General features: G+C 43.6%; 1 protein-coding gene across 1 annotated transcript in view; it reads left to right on the plus strand.

The window, feature by feature from the left end:
- The window catches only part of AKNA (AT-hook transcription factor), a 41,021-nt gene extending 22,279 nt beyond the window's left edge, over window positions 1–18,742 (plus strand). Inside the window, exons 12-22 of the mRNA XM_073590840.1 lie at window positions 1,450–1,663; window positions 3,613–3,707; window positions 4,179–4,393; window positions 6,122–6,257; window positions 10,673–10,783; window positions 11,383–11,474; window positions 11,565–11,651; window positions 11,733–11,834; window positions 12,786–12,890; window positions 13,865–13,991; window positions 14,649–18,742. Of these exons, the coding sequence (XP_073446941.1) occupies window positions 1,450–1,663; window positions 3,613–3,707; window positions 4,179–4,393; window positions 6,122–6,257; window positions 10,673–10,783; window positions 11,383–11,474; window positions 11,565–11,651; window positions 11,733–11,834; window positions 12,786–12,890; window positions 13,865–13,991; window positions 14,649–14,889 (1,525 nt within the window). The 3' untranslated portion in view covers window positions 14,890–18,742. The remainder of the gene's footprint in view (window positions 1–1,449; window positions 1,664–3,612; window positions 3,708–4,178; window positions 4,394–6,121; window positions 6,258–10,672; window positions 10,784–11,382; window positions 11,475–11,564; window positions 11,652–11,732; window positions 11,835–12,785; window positions 12,891–13,864; window positions 13,992–14,648) is intronic.
- Window positions 18,743–19,426: the final 684 nt, after the last annotated feature.

Consider the following 19,426-nt stretch of genomic DNA (forward strand, 5'->3'; position numbering starts at 1 on the left):
TATTGCAAATCTGTATGGTTCAGAGAAATGGGGGATGTGGTGATTAGGATGTCTAGCCACGGACGTAGGTACCTACCAGTTTCACCCTCTCTGCTCAGCTAGATTGACAAGTCTCTCCCAATACACACATAGAGAGAAAACTGTACTTCGGGCAGCATGAATCAACTGACCAAATAGATAATTCATCTACCGTAGTGCCACTTAGTGAGGGAGCTTCCTTACTCGCCAGTGTCCAATTCTTTAACAAGCTTTGCCACATGACTAGAGATAATGGCCAAACTTGAGTACAGAAACCTGTTTCAGGGTGCTTGCCTTTGTAGGTATACAGCAGAGTTTGGCTGGCTTGAATGCAGCAGATCTTGAAACAGCCGGCTATAGATGAGATTGATAATTTTAAAAGCCTTGAAAAAGGGGCGAATAGTGACTTATAGGCTATCACCATCCAATAATGGCACTTATGAGACTTTTTTTTTCATTTTGCATACTTTTTCCCATATGGCGTTGCCAGACTCTTTGCTCGGCTGGGCTCCTTAAAGGGAATCTGTCAGCAGATTTTTGCTGTGTATTCTGAGCGCAGTATAATGTAGAGGTTGAAAGCCTGATTCCAGCGATGTATCACTTACTGGGCTGTAGGTTGCTGTTTCAATAAAATCAGTGTTTTATGAGCAGGAGATTATCTCTACAGGCCTAGTCCAGCCACGCCCCCACCACTGATTAACAGCTTCTGTCAATATACAGTGTACACAGAAAACAGCCAATCAGTGGTGTAGTTTTGCAGCACAGAAACCAGTGATTGTATCAAAATGACTGCAAGCAGACCGACAAGTGACATTGATGGAATCAGCCTCTCTGCCCCTCCATCATGCTGCTCTCAGATCATCATTGTGCTCTAGTGACAGATTGCCTTTAAGGAGAACCAGTCTCTCCCTTAGCAGTGTGTAATCCATGTAGAAGGACTCCTGGAGGCTTGTTTACGGCACACAAGTTTGCTGATTTTTTTTTACTTCTGGCTAAACTGATCTTTTCCATTGCAAGTTCATACATTGTGGTCCTACTTAAATTGGTGTGTGAAACCAGGAATAATTTGTGAAAATGAGATTATATGAATATTTAGAAAAATCTAACACCTAGATTAACCACGTCACTTTAGCCCCTCTGCAGATCACTGTGTGCCCACTCTTTTTTCCTGAATTTATACTCAGTATATTGGTATCTAATATATAGCAAGCATGACACTAGTGTCCGCATGTGGATAGCAAGGAACAAGAGAAGGACTGTGCACAGCGATCTGTATACCTCCACCCGTCCTTAATCCAGTCCTGACTTTAGCTTCCATATTGGTTTTAAATCATACCCTAGTATGGAAAGGGATCTGTAGCCCGGCACAGCTATGGATCTGTCATTCTGCACTGGAGCTGTCTACATATAAAAATGTCTGTGTTCCATCAGGATGTCTCAAGGCTCAAAAACATTCCCCCCGCGGGTTTCTCTGAGTTCTTCAATGCCCCATGTGAGAGGGCAGCACTCCCGGACCCCAACAGCCATGCCTTCAGTCAACGAGGAGAGTGCACGAAGCCCCCAGTCACATAGGAGCGGCAGCAGCAAGAGTGTCAGCCCCCCTGCCGAGAAGAAGCCATTGAGGACTAAGGGAAGTGTTTCTCAGGTAAGACTCTTCATTCTAAAGATATCAATTGTGCATTCATGTACGGAGCATTGTGTGCCTCATGTAACACGTAAGAAGTAATCATGTAAACCTACGATTACGTGGACTCTTATGATACAGGGATTAATACTTACAATTCAGAGGGTATATGTATAAATAGAATCAGACATTGCAGAGTAACATTCAATAATTCAAAGAGAACAAGTGAGGGCCCTGCTCAGAAGAGCTTGCAATCTATAAAGAAATACGGATGACGCAAAAGGTAAATTGTATTGTATGGTGCAGCCATCTTTTATAATACATAAGGATATTTATGTATAGCTGCATGAATGGTTCACCAGCCAGTGTCTGTGAATGTTCAGATACAAAGTACTACTGAGAGCAAGGCGTGTGAGGTGAACACGTGGTCGAAAGGATCAGATTCTAAGAGAAATATAGGAAGGGCGACCTGAGAACAGATAGAGTAGTGAGATGATGTGATAGGCCTGCCTAAGAAGATGTGTTTTTAGGGCATGCTTAATATTGAGGATGCCGGGAATTAACTGAATTGTCCGGGGTAGCGCATTCCAGAGAACTGGTGCAGCACAAGAAAAGTTATTGAGACTGGAGTAGAAGGATATCAGAATAACAGAGAGCAGCGATAGGATGGTAGACAGAGATGAAACAAGAGACGTAGTTCAGTGTTGTGGAAAGCTTTTTGAGTGAATGTAGGTGATTCTGTAGCAGATGTGCAACCAGTGAAATGACTGGCACAGGGTGGAAGCATCTACTGTATGTCACAGCTGGACAGAAATATGAGCCTGGCTGCTGCTTTAACGGTAGATTGGGAAGAGAAGGGAATTGTTTAGGGAGAGGAACACAGATTATTAGTGATAACACAAGTAAGTAAATGTATCTGGAGATATGTGAGATAAAGTGATAATGGAGGGGGAGGGGGGCATTACAAGACATCCTGTCCTTTGAAGAATACCACAGTTGTTATCCACACCTCAATCTGTAATGACTGATAACAGGGGACAATAGACTATTCTACAGCACATTAAATGTAGATTTTTCACATTTAGAGGTGAGATATTTAGGATCAGTAATGTAATTTCATAAACCGTTGACTTGTTAGATAAAAAAGGTTGTGACGGCGTAGACAGTACAGGAGACCAAGGGCGTACCACTGATTTTGCTGGGTGCAGCCTTAGCCAGTTGCAGGTGGAATGTAATATTACGTGGAGTCTATTAAATGGATAGATGTCAGTGTAAGGGCCCCGTCACACATAGCGACTCACCAGCGATCCCGACAACGATATCAACGTGCCAGGATCGCTGGTGAATCGCTACATGATCGCTGGTGAGCTGTCAAACAGACAGCTTCACCAGCGATCAGCACAGCGACGCCGAGCGTGCGGCGTCGCTGTGTACGTTAGTTACCAGCGTGCTGTTGCATCAGCGCGCTGGTAACTAACGTACACATCGTGTATCTAAGGGACGCCCGTCTCTTGGATACCCGATGTGTACGTTAGTTACCAGCAGAACGCTGGTATCCCGCCTGTCACACGCAGCGATGCGTGCTGGCCAGCGGGAGACCAGTGACCAAAGAAAAGTCCGGAGGTTTCCCAGAGCGATCAGCAATACCGGCAGGGGGGCTGATCGCTGTCATACACAGCGATCTTGCTGGTGAGATCGCTGTGTGTGACAAAACTTGTGACTCAGCAGCGATCTCGCTAGCAAGATCGCTATGTGTGACGGGGCCTTAATAGATGGATGGCCGAGTCCCCACACTTGTCAGCAGTTCTTCGTTCTGTCTTGAAGAGGAGTTCTTGAAGGAGGACCCCCCTAGTGCCCAGATGGAGCGATAAGACAAACCATGTAACTGTATGTTTTGTTTTTGTACTTTTTATAACCTTTAATGATTTTGCTGTTGTTATATTTATGAATCCTTTTTTTCTGTTATACAGAGGAGAATTCTGTCCCCAGAAACTGACAGTGGATTTCTTGGATCAGAAAGTAGTCGGTCCATCCAAAAGCAGAGAGATCATCTAAGACTTACTCAGTAAGACCCTCTTTCTCCTTTCTTCTTTCCTATATCTTCTACATTGCTGTAATCACAGCCATCTATGAGAAAACAGGTTTAGTTTCACTGAATGCAATTTTCCAATTTGTTAGATAATATCTCATGTCTGATCTTGAGTGCTTTCTGCAGGATCATCGGGAGTGCTTATTACACCTATACAGCGTGTAAGCTTTAACACATCATAGGATATATGGTGAATTATGGCATATGACCTCGACTGAGATAAATGGTTGCCAAATGTCGTTCTATGATTCCCTAAATAAAATGGGGAACACATGATTGGGATGTGTTTCCACTCTGCCCATGTTTTTGTTATCTTGCATTACAGTTTTGGTTAAGCAGTGGTTATATTTCTGTTACATATAAATACAATAATAAGGCATAAGGATAACATTTCTCCTAAAATTGTATTTATCTAATATCCATCATCTCAATCTTTTCTACTCCCAGGGAAGATCCAGAAGAAGCACCAGACCCCAACTCTAATTCTCCAAATATAAGTGGCAGACACTCCTCCTCTAAAGCTGGTGACCCCTTATCCAGAAATCGCAAGACAGTATGGGACAAGATAAAACCAAATAACCGTTGGACGGGTCCCTCAGAAGCTAGCTCTCCTTCCCCAGGCCCCAAGAGTCTCACCGAAAGTGAGAGCGCAGAGCACATTGGTGAGTCCTTGCATTTCAGGAATTTACTTTTTGTTTTTCAGAGTTCCTGACGTGTCGCCCTGAGGTCTGCTTTAAGAAGAGCTGCAAGGCAGATGGTAGTGATTGCAATCTTCGAAAACTTTCCACATGTCAAACAGATATGTCAAAAGTTTTGCTGTCCTCTGGTACATCAGCGCTGACGAACTGTACTCTGTGGAAAGAGGCACCAAATGTATTAAGAGGTGTGCGCTTCTTAATGAAGTTGGTGCTCAAGTGAACTGTTGTATGCTCCCTTCAGAAATGTTACTCCAGGCAGGGACTAGAGAACACTTAAGGGCATGTCACACTAAGAGATATCGCTAGCAATATCGCTATAACTAGTGACGTTATAGCGATATTGCTAGCGATATCTCTGTGTCTGATACTTACCTCCGACCGACTCCCCCGCTGGTTATCGCTGATCGCGCGAGAACGTTCAGGACTGTTTCTCGTCGTCAGCTTCCTGCGGCGCTTCCTGCTGTGAGGACGAGCGACGCGTGGAGCCGGGCGGGAGGACGCAGGATCGCCTCGTCTGACAGGTAAGTAGCGATCCCGTCCCCAGCGATGTCGCTAGTGAGATCTGCCTATGTGGCAGCTCACTAGCGACCACTTAGCGATGTACCAGCGATCCTGACCGCGTCATACCTTTAGTCGTATGCGCTTTGTCACTCCCTGTCTTGTCCCCGTGCCACTAACTTTTCTAAACGTTGGAGGAGCTGGCCATTAGCGGCATAAAAATTTTTTTAGCAAAACTTTTGCAACATTTCAAGGTGTTTTACAACAGAATTCTGTCTTAAAACACCTTGATAAATTCAGCCCACAGACTTTCTATTAAAGGGAATCTGTCACCCCTTTTTTGAGATATATAATGATATCATTCAATTTTGTGTCACATAAGGATTCTCTTAGTACTTTTGCTTCCCCCTGACCCCGCACCTTTCATGCATAAATACCTTTTTTATATCAGTTCAGATGTAGGTAAACTGCCACTGTCCGGTCTGATGGGCGGGGCTTATTCAACTGCTCCCCCCTCTCTGTCTTGCTCTACGCATTTCTTCTTGTGTAGAGCAAGACAGGGAGGGGGGAGCAGTTGAATAAGCCCCGCCCATTGGACCGGACCGTGGCAGTTTACATACATCTGAATCGATATAAAAAAGGTATTTATGCATGAAAGGTGCGGGGTCAGGGGGAAGCAAAAGTACTAAGAGAATCCTTATGTGACACACAATTGAATGATATCATTATATGATATCTCAAAAAAGGGGTGACAGATTCCCTTTAAGCCTGTTTTGTTCTCAGCTGAGCATTTCTGCTCTTTTGGTTTAGCTTTTGGTGAGGGTCTTGGCTTGTGTACCCCCCTCCCCATCAAAACAACTAAGATGTGTTTATCTTTATTCAATGGTGCCTTAGAAATGGCAAACTCTATGTATACCAGCAGCATGCAAGGGAATGGTAGTTTGCATTATATAATTCACTTGCATTCATAGGATAGGGAATAACTTGTTAGTCTTTGGGGTCCGACCGCCGAGGAACCTCCACCAATCTCAAGATTTCTTCAGCAGTCCCATAAGGAATAAATAAGTCAGACCGCAATACCTGGACTGACAGCAGATATCCTGACCCGAACATATAGCCTCATATGAGGCTATAAGTTCAGATCAAGAGACCTACAATCCCCTTCATCCTTACCCATCTGTCCCTTTCCACCAGATGAATCATGCTCTGAGCAGGAGGCCTATAATAATGTCATTGCCGAACCTTCACCCGGTGCCTCTCAGCTGCTTTCACCGATGGAAGACCTATCAACTCCTGATGAAGACATTCTACAGTCTCGTACCGCAAAAGAGTAAGTTTAGACTGAATCCTTTTATCTCTGTTTTATTTAGTCTTTATGTTAATCCCATCTTCTATCTATCCCACTTTAAAGGGGAGCTTCAAGGACATAAAAAATATTGTGCTTTATATAAGAATAAGAGCTTTGCCTTTAAAGTGAAAACAAGAAACCATAAATACTTGTACGTTTTAGCTTCCTGGTGCATTATTATTGCCCCCAGTGTTTCTACTGCTAAAAAACAGTCATGTCACGATTCATCATCTCTAAACAGGCTGCCTTGTTCATCAAGTGTAACGATCTATTGTGCTGTGTAAAAGATCGTTTTTGGCGGTGTAGCATCCCGTGTAAACAGGATTGGCGCTGCCAAGAACTATGGCAGCATAGGTGTACTCAGCGATCTATCACATTGGTTTTGCAGCGCTTTTCCAGAATTGCTGCAAAAAAAAAATGTCAGTTTTGTCACTATTTTGTAAAATGGTGAAACCATGTCTGAGTCCAGATCTCTAGAGGTCACACAGGCCTGGATGTGGCCCCCAGGTCGCAGGTTGTGCTCTGTATGTGCCGTACAATATTGTGTATAGCCACAAATACTTTCTAGTACAGCACAAAATTTGACGTCCAGACCATCCGGTCCTCGCAGCATTCTTCTGCTCGCTAAATGCACCTGTATATTCATTGATTAGCCTAATTATTAAAGCCAGTTATCATCTGACATGGGATTTCACTAAGACTTGATCTAATAAAGACGTCAGAATCAACTCTCTAAAAATAGCCAAATACTCCACTTTACCAACATTTAACCATTCGCTTAGATACGACCTATGGTTTATATTATTATCGTGGCGCTTGGAACTAGATCAATCTCTGTATAGGACTGATAATAATTGTGCTAAGTTGTATTAGGTTACATGCTGCTCTCTAAGACAGTACATCCCGTGAGGGATCATCTGACAGGTGGATACAGGTAGGTAATCCCTATTGACCAATTAGCTGAGAAGAACGGGAGAGGGATCATTCAGAGGGGCAGGAGCAGCAACGGGATTACTGGTATTAGATTTATAAGTAGAAAAGAAGAGTTCACAAAGGAGACTACTGAAAGGTTCCTAGCTAGACAGTTAAGGGTCATCTAGTGGGCATCATTGCCGGGGATGACCATGTTTCCTATATGGGCAGTGTGTGTCCCCTCCACAGTCCAAATCCATGATTTTATCTGACCTCACATTCTGCATTCCAAGAGATTATTATGGCTTCTGCCCTTCTGCAGATATAATGGATTTCTACAAGATTTTGGAGGCATTTATGGGAATTCTTGCCCCTTTCATCCAGAAGAGTATTTGTGAGGTCAGACTCTGATGTTGGGGAAAGGCCGGGATGAGAGTCTCCATTCTAGTTCATCCCAAAGGTGTTATATGGGGCTGAGGTCCGGACTTTGTGCGGCCCCTCATGTTCTTCCCCCACCACACTCCGCCCTACATTGTTTCTATGGAGCTTGTACATTGGGCGCAATCATCGGGGACAGAAAAGGATCTTCCCCAAACTGTTCCCACAAAGCTGGAAGCTACAATTGTCCATTATGTCTTGTTGTGAAGCATTAAGATTTCTTTTCACTGGAACTAAGGGGCCAAGACCAAATCCTGAAAAGTAAGCCCAAAGCATTATCCTCCTCCACCAAACGGTGCAGTCGGCACAATGCAGTCAGGAGGTAGCGGTTTCCTGGCATTCACCAAACCCAGACTCCTCCATCAGATGCCAGATAGAGAAGTGTGATCCATCACTGCACAGAACACATCTTCTCCAGAGTCCAGTGGTGGAAGCTTTACACCACTGCATCCAACAGTCGGCATTGTGCTTGGTGATGTACGGCTGCATGCAGCTGCTCGGCCATGAAGCTCCAGGCGGGGCGCAGTGTTGTTTGTGCTGAGGTTAATACCAAAGGAGGTCTGGACTTTCTCAGTTATGGAGTCAGCAGAGCGTTGGTGATTTATCTGCCCTCTGCTCCACAGGATTCTCCCCCCCCCCCCCCCCCGCTCTGTAACATTACAGGGTCTCCACTTCGTGGCTAAGTTGCTGCGATTCCTTTCACTTCTCAATAATATCACTCACAGGTGATGAGGGAAGATTTAGGGGTCAACAGATGTCAGAAACAGACTTGTTACCCCGATGGCTCCTATCATAGGACTGCGCTGGTATCAGTGAGCTCTTCACCACTGGCCTTTCTGTCATACGTTAGTTAAAGCAAACAGCACTGTGTTGGCCGGATGTTATACACCAGGGCTGAGAGGCCGAATGTTAGATAAAGGTGATGAGGAGCTGGATGTTATACACCAGAGGGCAAGGGGCAGGATGTTAGATACGGAGATTGAAGGGCCATATGTTATGCAATGGGGGTGAGGGGGCTGGATGTGTGGCGCCCCTGAGGGTTAAGTCCCCACAGAGGTGCTGCACCTCCTCCTGAGGTGTGGTGCCCCACTATCCAGGTAAGATGGAGACACCTGACCACACTCCAACACTTACATCCCACACGCACACCAGTATTGTAGCAGAGCAACCTTTGTGGCTCCCTGCTTGGAACATGAAGAGTGCTGGTAGGTGGGTGGAGCTTAGACTGCACAAGAGAGCGGAGAATATTAGGAAAGGGTCATTCTGTGAGAGAAGATCCCCTGAGAGGGATGGAGTGAAGGAAGTGCTGCAGCAGACTCCTGTGACCTGGAGCTGCTGGCACAGGAAAGAGCCATAGAAAGCCTGATTCTTCAGAAGGAAGGTAGTTTAATACGGAACGTAAGGAGACGAGAACTAAGGACTAGGGTCAGAGCAGAGCCCTTCCTCAAGTTTGAAGCGCATGGCCGGGGTCCGGTCCCCGAGGTTGTATGGATACTGATGTTCCTGCAGCAGAAACCGGAGGAATAGAAGTCGTCACCACTTTATTCCCATCTAAGACTTGGGGGCACAACAGCAACATGGGTGAGCCGGGACATGATAGGAAGGAGTCCCCGAAGCAGGCTACAGCTGTCTGCCGTACAAGTAGAGTTCTAAGTAACATCAAGAAGGAGGAACTTGAGTTTAATACGCAACTACAAGTACTTCAGATTAGGCGCTAGTGTGGAGACGTTCAGAGAAGACACATGTTGGAGGAGTGCTGGAAAGATGTACTTTACCTTGCCTGGGAGTTGGCTGAGCCCCTGACCTGGAGGACACGGCACCGAAGCGGGCATCTTTATGCACCAGACTGTGAGTAAAGCCTTGGAACTACATGCCCTTGTGTCCTCCACTTATTCTTGCACCTTACACCCGGCTCTGCTACATCTACTTCTTTACACCATCTCCCCACTTGCCAACCTCATCTACACTGCCTGGGACTACAGCTCCACCTGTGGGGAGCTTCAACATCATTGCTGCAACACACCATCTGTCCCAGAGAAGCAACCCTGCAGCGCTGGTCAAACTGACCAGAAACCACAGGTGGCGTAACGAATCATCTCAACAACTTTATCCCCATAACTCTACCCCTTTTACATTGACCGCCTGAGGCCACGGACCGGGTCACTGCCACATCTCCCATTGAAGTCAACGGGCCCGGCACCAAGTACCCCACGGCTTCTGGGGGCGAGTCAGATGTTATACACCGGAGGGCAAGGGGCAGGATGTTAGATATGGGGATTGAAGGGCCATATGTTATGCACTGGGGGTGAGGGGGCTTGATGTTTTACACCGGAAGGCAATGGGCCGAATGATCTATACCCTGGGCGAGGGTCCGGATGTTATACACTGGCAGTGAGGGGACTGAATGAGAAACCCTAAAATCAAGAATTAAGACTTGTATCACAATACTTTTATCCATATAGTGTGCTTAGAATAGAGAAGTGTTCCACTATAACACATTACTTCCCATCCTTACTCCTGTACACTCTGCGCCTCCTCCATAATCTCCCCTCTCCCTCATCTGTTGTTGTGTATAACGACTGGTATCTAGGTGTCCTGTGTTCTAGAGACTGGAGTGCTGTGGTGCCCCCTATGGACATACAGTGTCTATAGCATTAGTATAGACGGGAGTATGTGTGTAATCTTTGTTCCGCTGTATGTTTGCCACAGTTGTACATAACATGATAATCATAGCACTACGTAGATATGTAAGGTGGGGCTGTATACTGACACCTCTAGGGGCTCATGCACACACACTCGTAATACGTCACCCATAAAAGTCCATGATTTTATACTAAGAAGGATTCTGTATGAATCAGACAGAAGGCAATAGTGGCATCATCAGTTACCATATAACAGTGGCATTGTCCCCTAGAAGCAGTGGTTCGAGATGAGAATAGATCTTTTACGTGGTGACATCGGGACTCAGCGTGCTTCAGTTCGGCTCCACCTGCCTTGTGTAAAGCCAGTAAGCATTTTCTCTATGCGTTTTTATTCTCTGCTTTCAGCCAGGCCATCTACAATCTACAGAAGGAGGTGAATCAGCTGCGTAAGCATCTCGAAAGCAGTCTGCATTGCTCTCCAATCCGAGGAAGATCAGGACAGTCAGCGACAAATCAGTAAGTGACGTGCGGAGGATGCGCTGTGGTTTATCTCCAGCAATATTAGTGACCACTAACTAATTGGATCTATGCAGAATTTTGCTCTGAAGTTGCTCCTAAAGCTCAAGATACACAATAGATATCTGTCGGATGAGCGATTGTTCTGCTGTCTCATCCAACAATCCCATACACAGGAGCACTCAATTCAGCCGAATGTTCCCGTGTTCTCTATGAGAGCCTCTTCCAAACTTCTCTGGAGGCAGCTTATATCCTGGTGAACAAAAGGATTGGAAGTCCAAAATCGGACATGCCGGATCCTTAACTTCCCCGACAATCATTTGTCAAGGGCTGCCATTCACATTAGGCTGTCGGACTATCCAGATTTGACTGATGATAGTCTATTGTTTCTGGTGGCCACCAGATGTTCCCAATATAAGCTAAAACCACCACCTTTAGCACCCTGTATATAAGTCCCCTCTGTATATCCAAAAAAATACCTTTTAGAATCTCCCCCACCTTATGACACGATCTGTTTCAATTTTTTGTTCCTCGCCTTCTCCCATTAGCCATTTCGTAACCTAAACTTTTAGGATATGAACATTGTTAATACTCTGTAGGAATCTACATGACGGGAAGGCTCCGAACTTCGCCTCTGACTTGGGTACTCCTATATCTAAACGTGGGTCTCCTGCGAAGGAAACAAAGGAAGGTAAGTGCCACCCTTCAAGGAGCAGAGAAGCCGCGGTTGTAGATGTGGTTGTAAATGGACTGATCAGTGAATTTTCTTCCTGGTACCAAGGATATTTTGGCAGTTTTATGCCACGTGACCATGATCGTTGCCGTTCTCCCACACAAGGCGGACAGCGCGTTCAAGGAGCTTATACAGGTGACTGCTTAGGTATCTCAGATGAAATCTATCTACTTTTTGTCTATTATAATATTAATACTGTTTCTTTTCCTTGTTTAGGGACTCAATATCAAGTCTCAAGATCTCCTCCTCCCCCCCAAACTGAACATTTTACTATCTCACCTTGTCAGAGGTGTCAAGAGAATGAAAGGAAGAATTCAGGTACGGCCAGCAAAAAAATCATCCTAATATATCCCCGTGTGGGCACCATACTGATGTTCTCCTATTAACAGGTCCATCATAGTGATAGGTTGTCCCACAAAGGTCGTTTGTGCTACCAATGAAACCACCGCTGATCACTAGAACAAGGGTTTCAAGTCCCCGTTACTGCATGATCGCTGTGTGGAGGATCTTAAAGAGGTTGTCTTTATTTGGAAAGTTATCACCTATAGGTGGCCACTATAATGGGGCAGTTCACAGCCTAATTCTTAGGATCAGTGGATGTCCCAGCGGCTGGACCCGTAGCAGTCAGCAAGTAATGTAATACAGCTACCAAGTTGGGACACTAGTCTGCTGTTTATTCAGTGGAATCTTTCAATAAAAAGAGTTTAAAAAAAAAAAAAGTTTGGACACTAGCCATTTACATGAAGTGGTGGTCACATTTGCAACCTGCCGCTCCATTGTAAGTGTATGGGCCTGACAGAGAACTGCGTACTGAACTGAGAACTGAGTCCATCGACCATATAGATAGAGAATGAGTCGGAAGGGTGCGTGGTCAACTGCAGCTTACTGAGGAGGAAGAGACTCAGAACCCCTGTCCTAGGGAATGGTGGGAGTCCCAGTATCTGGCAGTGTAAATAAATTGAAGAAGGAGGATTGGGCGATTGAATTTCATCTTCCAATTCTTCTGTCCTCTGACATAATTTGTCTGTATTGAGTTGGGAGGCGATCTAATGTGTGTGGGGAGGCTTTTACTCCTCAAGTTATCATACATTTATCACTTACCCTATTAATAGGTGAAACAGTAAATGTCGTTTGTAGGACAACCTCTTTGAAGCTATATTGAGACAACTCTGCAAATATTTTTTTTTGCATACTGTAATGCAACCCTTAATAGATGCCGACAATATCTTTACACATGAATGCTTTTTTATCTCTCTATTTTGTTTTTAGCAGAGTTCAAGAAAACATCAAAAAAGGAGAAGAACTTTCCACTAATGCCATCAGACTGTCCACTCTGCCGTGGGAACAATGAGTCTGATGACTCTCCAGGAACTGGTCAGTGTTTTACAAAACTACTTTGCTTCAACATAGTTAGGGCTCATGCAGACGTCTGTGAATTTTGGTCCAGTCTTGCTCAGATCGCAATGCATGGACTGGCTGCTGGTCTCCCACCCAAGCGTGACAGTCTCATAGAAATACATGAAGCTGTCATGTTTCAATCAGTAGACCCACTGCCAGTTAGTGCACTGTGTTCCAAGATCGAACTGAAATTCATGGACATCTGCATGAGCCCTTAGATACAAAGATGCTGCATCAGACAGTGGCCCCTTCTCTCACCCAGTAACGGGTCCTGTGTAAGCATGCAAGGATTGTATATCTCTGCACGCTGACTAGGACAAAACCAAAACAAGTGAATGCCCCTGTAAAAAAAAAAAAATGGAGAGCACGTGGGATGGCATCCATGTACTGTCCGTATTTTGCAATTGCAGAAGTTTCTTCAGTAAATCCGCAGCATGTGAAGGTACCCTCATGGTGCATTTACACTTGCCGTGCCAGCTAATAAAAAGGCCACCGATCGGCTACATGCAAGCTGACTGGTGGTCATTTAGTGGCCCATTTAGTCCGGCTGACCAGAATCCTGTGCTCCCCAAAATGCGCATATCATGATATCGGCAGTACATCACCTGTTTTAGAGGAGGATGTTCTTCCAATATTGATGATTTTTTAGCCTGCAAAAAAAATCATTGACCCTGATTATTGACCCATCTAACTCAGCCTTTACTTACACTGTATATTTAGTTACCCCACAACAGGCATCACTAGAGGTGTAGCATACTTTCTTCCACCGGAGATATAATTTGCACATAAGAAATATTGAAATATTCAACAGATCGGAGTAAGATTCATTGCATCTATGACATATTTTATCACACCTCACAAAAATACTGGACTGAGTCTAACCTTGGAAATGTATCCTCATTTTTTTAGTATTTTTAGTAAACTAATATCTCACTCTTTTCTTAACACAGGAACGTGTGCTGGTCAAAATAAACAACGTTCTCGGAGACGACCACACTGCAACCCTTGGATCATGAGCCATACTCCTCCCGTGAGCTACATACAGGCCCCTGTTGTGCAGTACAGCCCCCCAATAATGTAAGCAACCACAATACAATGAGGGGTGTGACTAGATACCAGGCATTGCCTCCCCTAGAAGACTGCCGCCTACATTTCTGTGCGTAGGTTTCTTTTTACACTGGAAGGAAAAGAGCACAGATCGACGATATCTGAGAATTATTCTCACCTCGAAAAGATCTGGAAAACTATTGTTCTTACAAAGTTTTGTTCACCCTGCCATCATTATTGTCAGCAGCTCATTTCTGCATACACGAGGGGATGTGCTACCGACAATTGATGCGCTTTAGGACTGTAGAAAAGAATCAGTTAGCCAACAAATAGCCCTTTTTCTGGCCATGAGTGCATGGGACAATGATCAGGAACGAGCGATCTCAACTACCATTTTTCGGCTGACCCTTCTTTGACGAGTTGTAGGAATAATCCAAACAGGTTTTTGGTAATGTCCTAGTCTCAAAAGGGTCAGGGTTACATAAACACCACCCAAAAGTGGCCACTTACAAATGGTTTGGGGCAGTTCTCCAGTAGGATTTAAAACTCCGTATTTGCTAACAGATATGTTGGGAAGTATGAGATAGTTTATCCCACCGATGATCGGAGGGATTTATCCTCCCATGTGTGATGGACATTACCTGTTTATGAAATATGTCTAAAATAAAGTTCTTTCTTTTTTTGTAGCTATGGTACACCAGCCAGTTTCTACAGCCCCGTGGCTTATAACCCACCTGAGCGACGTCGTTCACATTCAGTGACCCCTCCACCGAGTTCAGAAATCTTGCAACTCACTGATTTAACGTGGCCTCTGAACAAAGCTCTAGAAGCAGCCAAAGAATTAAAAAGCACCAGCAGGAGGATGTGCCGCTCGCTTACCTCGGATCTCAGCAAACAATGTAACCTCCGCGGCTCGTGCCTGTTCTAGATCTCAGAGATCTTGCAACCCTTTCCTTGTGCCTGGAATTCAAGTTAACTCTGCAGATCAGCTTTTTGGCTAAGATTAACTTATTTTTTTACTTAGATAATTTTGTATTTGTAGGGGTCTATAGATTAGGAAAAATCTCTAAAAATGCAGGGTACTCTTCACATATAGGAATATTCATCCTAACTTAATCCTCAAAGATGTTCCTGCACCCCCAAATTCCCCATAAACATATACATAGACCGAGCAGGCATATTTCTTCCAAAGGAGGGATGGAGACGAGTGCTATGGCAGCTAATACACCTTACATAATGGTATGTACACATATTAAAGGGATTGCCAGAACTATTTAATTTTTTTACTATGGGTCTAGGAAGTAACAGGCAGGTAGTTGCTAACTGGCGCCGTTCTCTGCTGGCACAGAGCGGTCACTGACCGCTCCTTCTGACAATTCAGCAGCTTCTTTGCGTCGACAGGGCAGGGGTTCTGCTCTGTTGACAGAGCTTCACTGCTGACAGTATGCTGATTGACAGCCAGCTCCCAGCTGCTTCACTGTGGGAAGCTGGCTCTCAGTCCTCATGATGTCGGCAGTCACTCCCTGTCGACAGAGCAGCCCGGAAGAGGAAGAGCTACTCTGTTGACGTAGAGCAGCTGAATCGCCAGCAGGAGCGGTTGGTGACCTCTCTCAGCCAGCGCCGGGTAGAATACGCATGTAGTCAGCAGTTACTTCCTGATAGTTTTTCAGCCCATAGTAAATTAAATAAAAATAATCCTGAACGACCGCTTTAAGTATTTGCTGCAGATATTTCTGCTGCAAACACTGATATATTGGCAGGGAAAATGCAGCATAAAATACACGCGTTTCTGACGCATTTTTAGCATGCATTTTTATTTTCCATTAGAATAGGTGAAAAATGCTGCAAGAACACTGAAATAATTGACATGCTGTAGATGTGAAACTGCTGCAAATCTGCAAGGAAAAAAAGAAGCAACATGTGCATGAGACTTCAGGAATCTCATTCTCTTTTTACTGGTACTAGGAAATCCTTCAGATTAAAAACACAACAAAAATGCAGCAAACAGTTAACGCACATACCCTAAGGCTATGTGCACACGCTGCGGTTTTTGCTGTGATTCCACTGCGGTTTTGGCCGCAGCAGAACTGCAGCAGTTCTGCAGACAGTGTACATTAGCATGTTATCCTATAGGATTAACAATTTTCTGTGCACATGCTGTTGATTTTTAACTGCGGAAAAGCTGCGGTTTTGAATCCGCAGAGAAATGACATGTCAATTCTTATCTGCGGATTCTGCTGCGGTTTACCATCTCCTCCATTGTAGAGATGATAAACCGCAGGCCAATCCGCAGGTAAAACCGCAGGTCATTTTACCTGCGGTTTTACCTGTGGTTCCTCAGATAAAAAATCCGCAGACCAATCCGCAGCGTGTGCACATAGCCTTAGGGTTGATGTCCCCAGAATGAGAAAATCCGCCTGTTGCAATAAAACCTTGTTTGCTATTGAGGACTTTAGGAAAGCTTGATGATGACACCTGTGTAAATTGCAATGATGGCCATATTGGTTATCACTCAAAATTCCTAGGATAGAAATATCTGAAGTTTTTTTAATTTTTTTTTATATTTTAATTTTTTTATTTTATTTTTAGGTGACATTTTTTTAACAAAGTAATAATGACTTTTTGGACAGTAAATGCACATGAAGGTCCCAGAGGTTGGCATCTTCTAAGAACAAACCTTTATCGTCTTGACTGATGTCTCCTCATTCCTTACTTGTAAGCAATGTGTGGATGTCCGCGGGGACACTGCTACATTTTATTGACTTTGGGTGCAGGTTATTAATTATTGTATGCAGAGAAAAAGTAAATCAGGAAGGTCTAATGTAAAGATCTCACTCCAGATGCTTCTGTCATGCCAAGACACAAAGAAGCAGCTGCCTGGCATTGAGCTTACCTGTAGTCACATGCATGTTACACCCATTCACCCATTTTCAGGCAGCCACGTTTTTGCTTGTCTCTGTAAAGGAATCATATGCCTGCTTTCGGATACTGTATGATTAATCTCTAATACATATTTCTCTCTTCCTTGGGAAACCAATATCTAAGCCATATGCAAATTCATCATCCCTCCGGACATGTCTTTTATAGTAAATATTTCCCCAATTCTGATATACATTTTTATAAATGAACGCTGCTTTTCCTCTATATTTTTCATAGAAATGTTTGATAAGATTTCCAAAAGTAGCATTACCATTGTCAGCCATAGTAAGTAGAGCTGGTGTGAATTGATTTGTATGACCTGGTCCATTGGTTACAATAATAATCTTTGGCAGTGGCTCTTCCTTTGATTATCCAGCCCGGCATGACATCATCATTGCAGCACTAGACTGACAAATCAAATGAAGAGTCGCGGATGTCAGGAGGCTGTTTTCATGTCTCCCGACTTACCACCACAGAACCCTGTCAATGCTGAAAGACTGAGCCCTGCAGGTCACACCAACTCTACTTCTAAGACAATCTGAAGTCCTATGATTGGTGCTCATTTATGGCTCTTTTTTAACATGGACCAACAATAATGTATCATTAATAAAACACTCTGTCCCTATATGGCATCATGTTGTCAACAGCACGGCCCGTTTACACTGAGCAATGTGCTGCCTACAACGACGATTGTATAACTTGCAAGAACGATCCAATTGTCTGTCAGACGAGCGTTTTACTTGCTTGTCGGCTGTCAGACAAGCGTTTTACTTGCTTGTTGACTGATTGGACACAGGTTTGCATGGGTCAATGATCAGAAAAACGAGAGTTCTTATGAACGCTTACTGGTTTGCCGATTATCAGTGTGAATAGGCTGCATTCACACTTTGTGTTATTTTTCTGCAGTCAAGGGAAAATTGCAACTGCAGCAAAAAAAAAAAGTGCTGCAACATGTGAATGCAGTCTGATGGGTGTAAGAGAACACGCCCTGTTGACAACCAGTTGTAAGCATGAATTTCCTGTTGGAATAACAGAGGAACAGTAGATGTCTAGGAAAAGATGCTCCATTTTTTTATTGAAACTCAATTATTTACTAAACAGACCTTTTTGACCGATCCTCTTTGAGTGAACTATAGGACATTGAGTACCAGCTGCTACCTTTAACCTTTTAATAATGTCTTTAAATACATTCCAATTTTTTTACGGTAGGTTTCGACCAAGTCTTTATTACTTGGCTTAAAGCACTGATTGTGTTTTATATAAATCATTTTGTAATATTTGTATTTTTTTTTATATTTATATTTTTTGTATCCAGAAAAATTGGTACGAAAATGCTAATGTCTATTTATATGTTTGTGATAAGGCGTCGGAGAAAGTGGCCTTAACGTGAGAAAGCGAGTGACATTACATGGAAGTAAGCTGCAATAACCTTATGATAGAATAATGTGAATATCTTCCAAAATGTAAAGGTAAACTGAGCCAAATGATCTACAGATGATTCACATCCTAATCCTTTATTCATTCGCTGCAGTCGCAATAATTTATCATTAGTATTCGTTTTGTCTTTTTTTTTTGTATTTTTTTTTCTCCAATATTTTAAGTTTTGTTTTTTGTTTTTTTTCTTTAATGAAGGATTGGAAAGGTGTATTCACTCGCAGAAACTTCTATACTACACACATGGATGCAGTTATCTGCAAGCTCCATTCGAATGGAGGGGAATTTCTGCAACTAATCAACCTCATGTGAATGTATATTGTTTATGACTCCATGATTTTTTCCACTGTGCTATGTATATGTCGATCTTGTTTTTGTGTGAAGCATTTGTACTAATCTATTTTTTCATTAAAAATATTTTTTTTCGCAAAAAATTGAAATTTCTTGTCATTAAACCAGAACCACCACCACGGCTAATCAGTCCTTATTACATGTCTTACAAACGTTCCTTAAAAGCCTGGGTCTGTTTTTTCACTATTGCAGCAAAATCAATTTATGACTGTAAGACTTGTAAACTAGGCGTTGGCACTGTACTGAAGAGTCAGGTAGTCCGGTGTCCGACCATCCTCCAGCCTTGATTGACATCCCTGCCACTGTAGTCATCAACAGCAGTGATGAGCGAGCGTGATGACTCTCCATGTCGGTACGATTACGGCAAAACCAAAATATTATAGTTTTTATTTTTAACATTTTCTAGGTGAAAAAAAATTCTAAAGTTTCTGACACCAGTAACTTTATTTTTTTATCGACTGAGATTTTTTAAGGCTTGTATTTTGTTTTGTTTTTTTTGGATTGCAAGCTGTCATTTCTATTGATACCTTTTTTGTTTATATGTTGCGAATGCACTTTTTTCGGGAGAAGCGCTGTGACCGGAAAATGGCAATTTTGACTTTTTGATTGCCTTTTTTCTTAATACTGTTTACATTAAGAGTAGTGATGAGCGAGTATACATGCTCGGGTTTTCCCGAGCATCCTCGGGTGTCCCCCGAGCATTTTGGCGTGCTCGGAGATTTAGTTTTCATCGCCTCAGCTGCATGATTTGCGGCTACTTG

Source organism: Dendrobates tinctorius, unplaced genomic scaffold, assembly GCF_039654945.1.
Source record: "Dendrobates tinctorius isolate UK_male_01 unplaced genomic scaffold, ASM3965494v1 ptg000120l, whole genome shotgun sequence".
NCBI classification, from domain to species: Eukaryota; Metazoa; Chordata; class Amphibia; order Anura; family Dendrobatidae; genus Dendrobates; species Dendrobates tinctorius.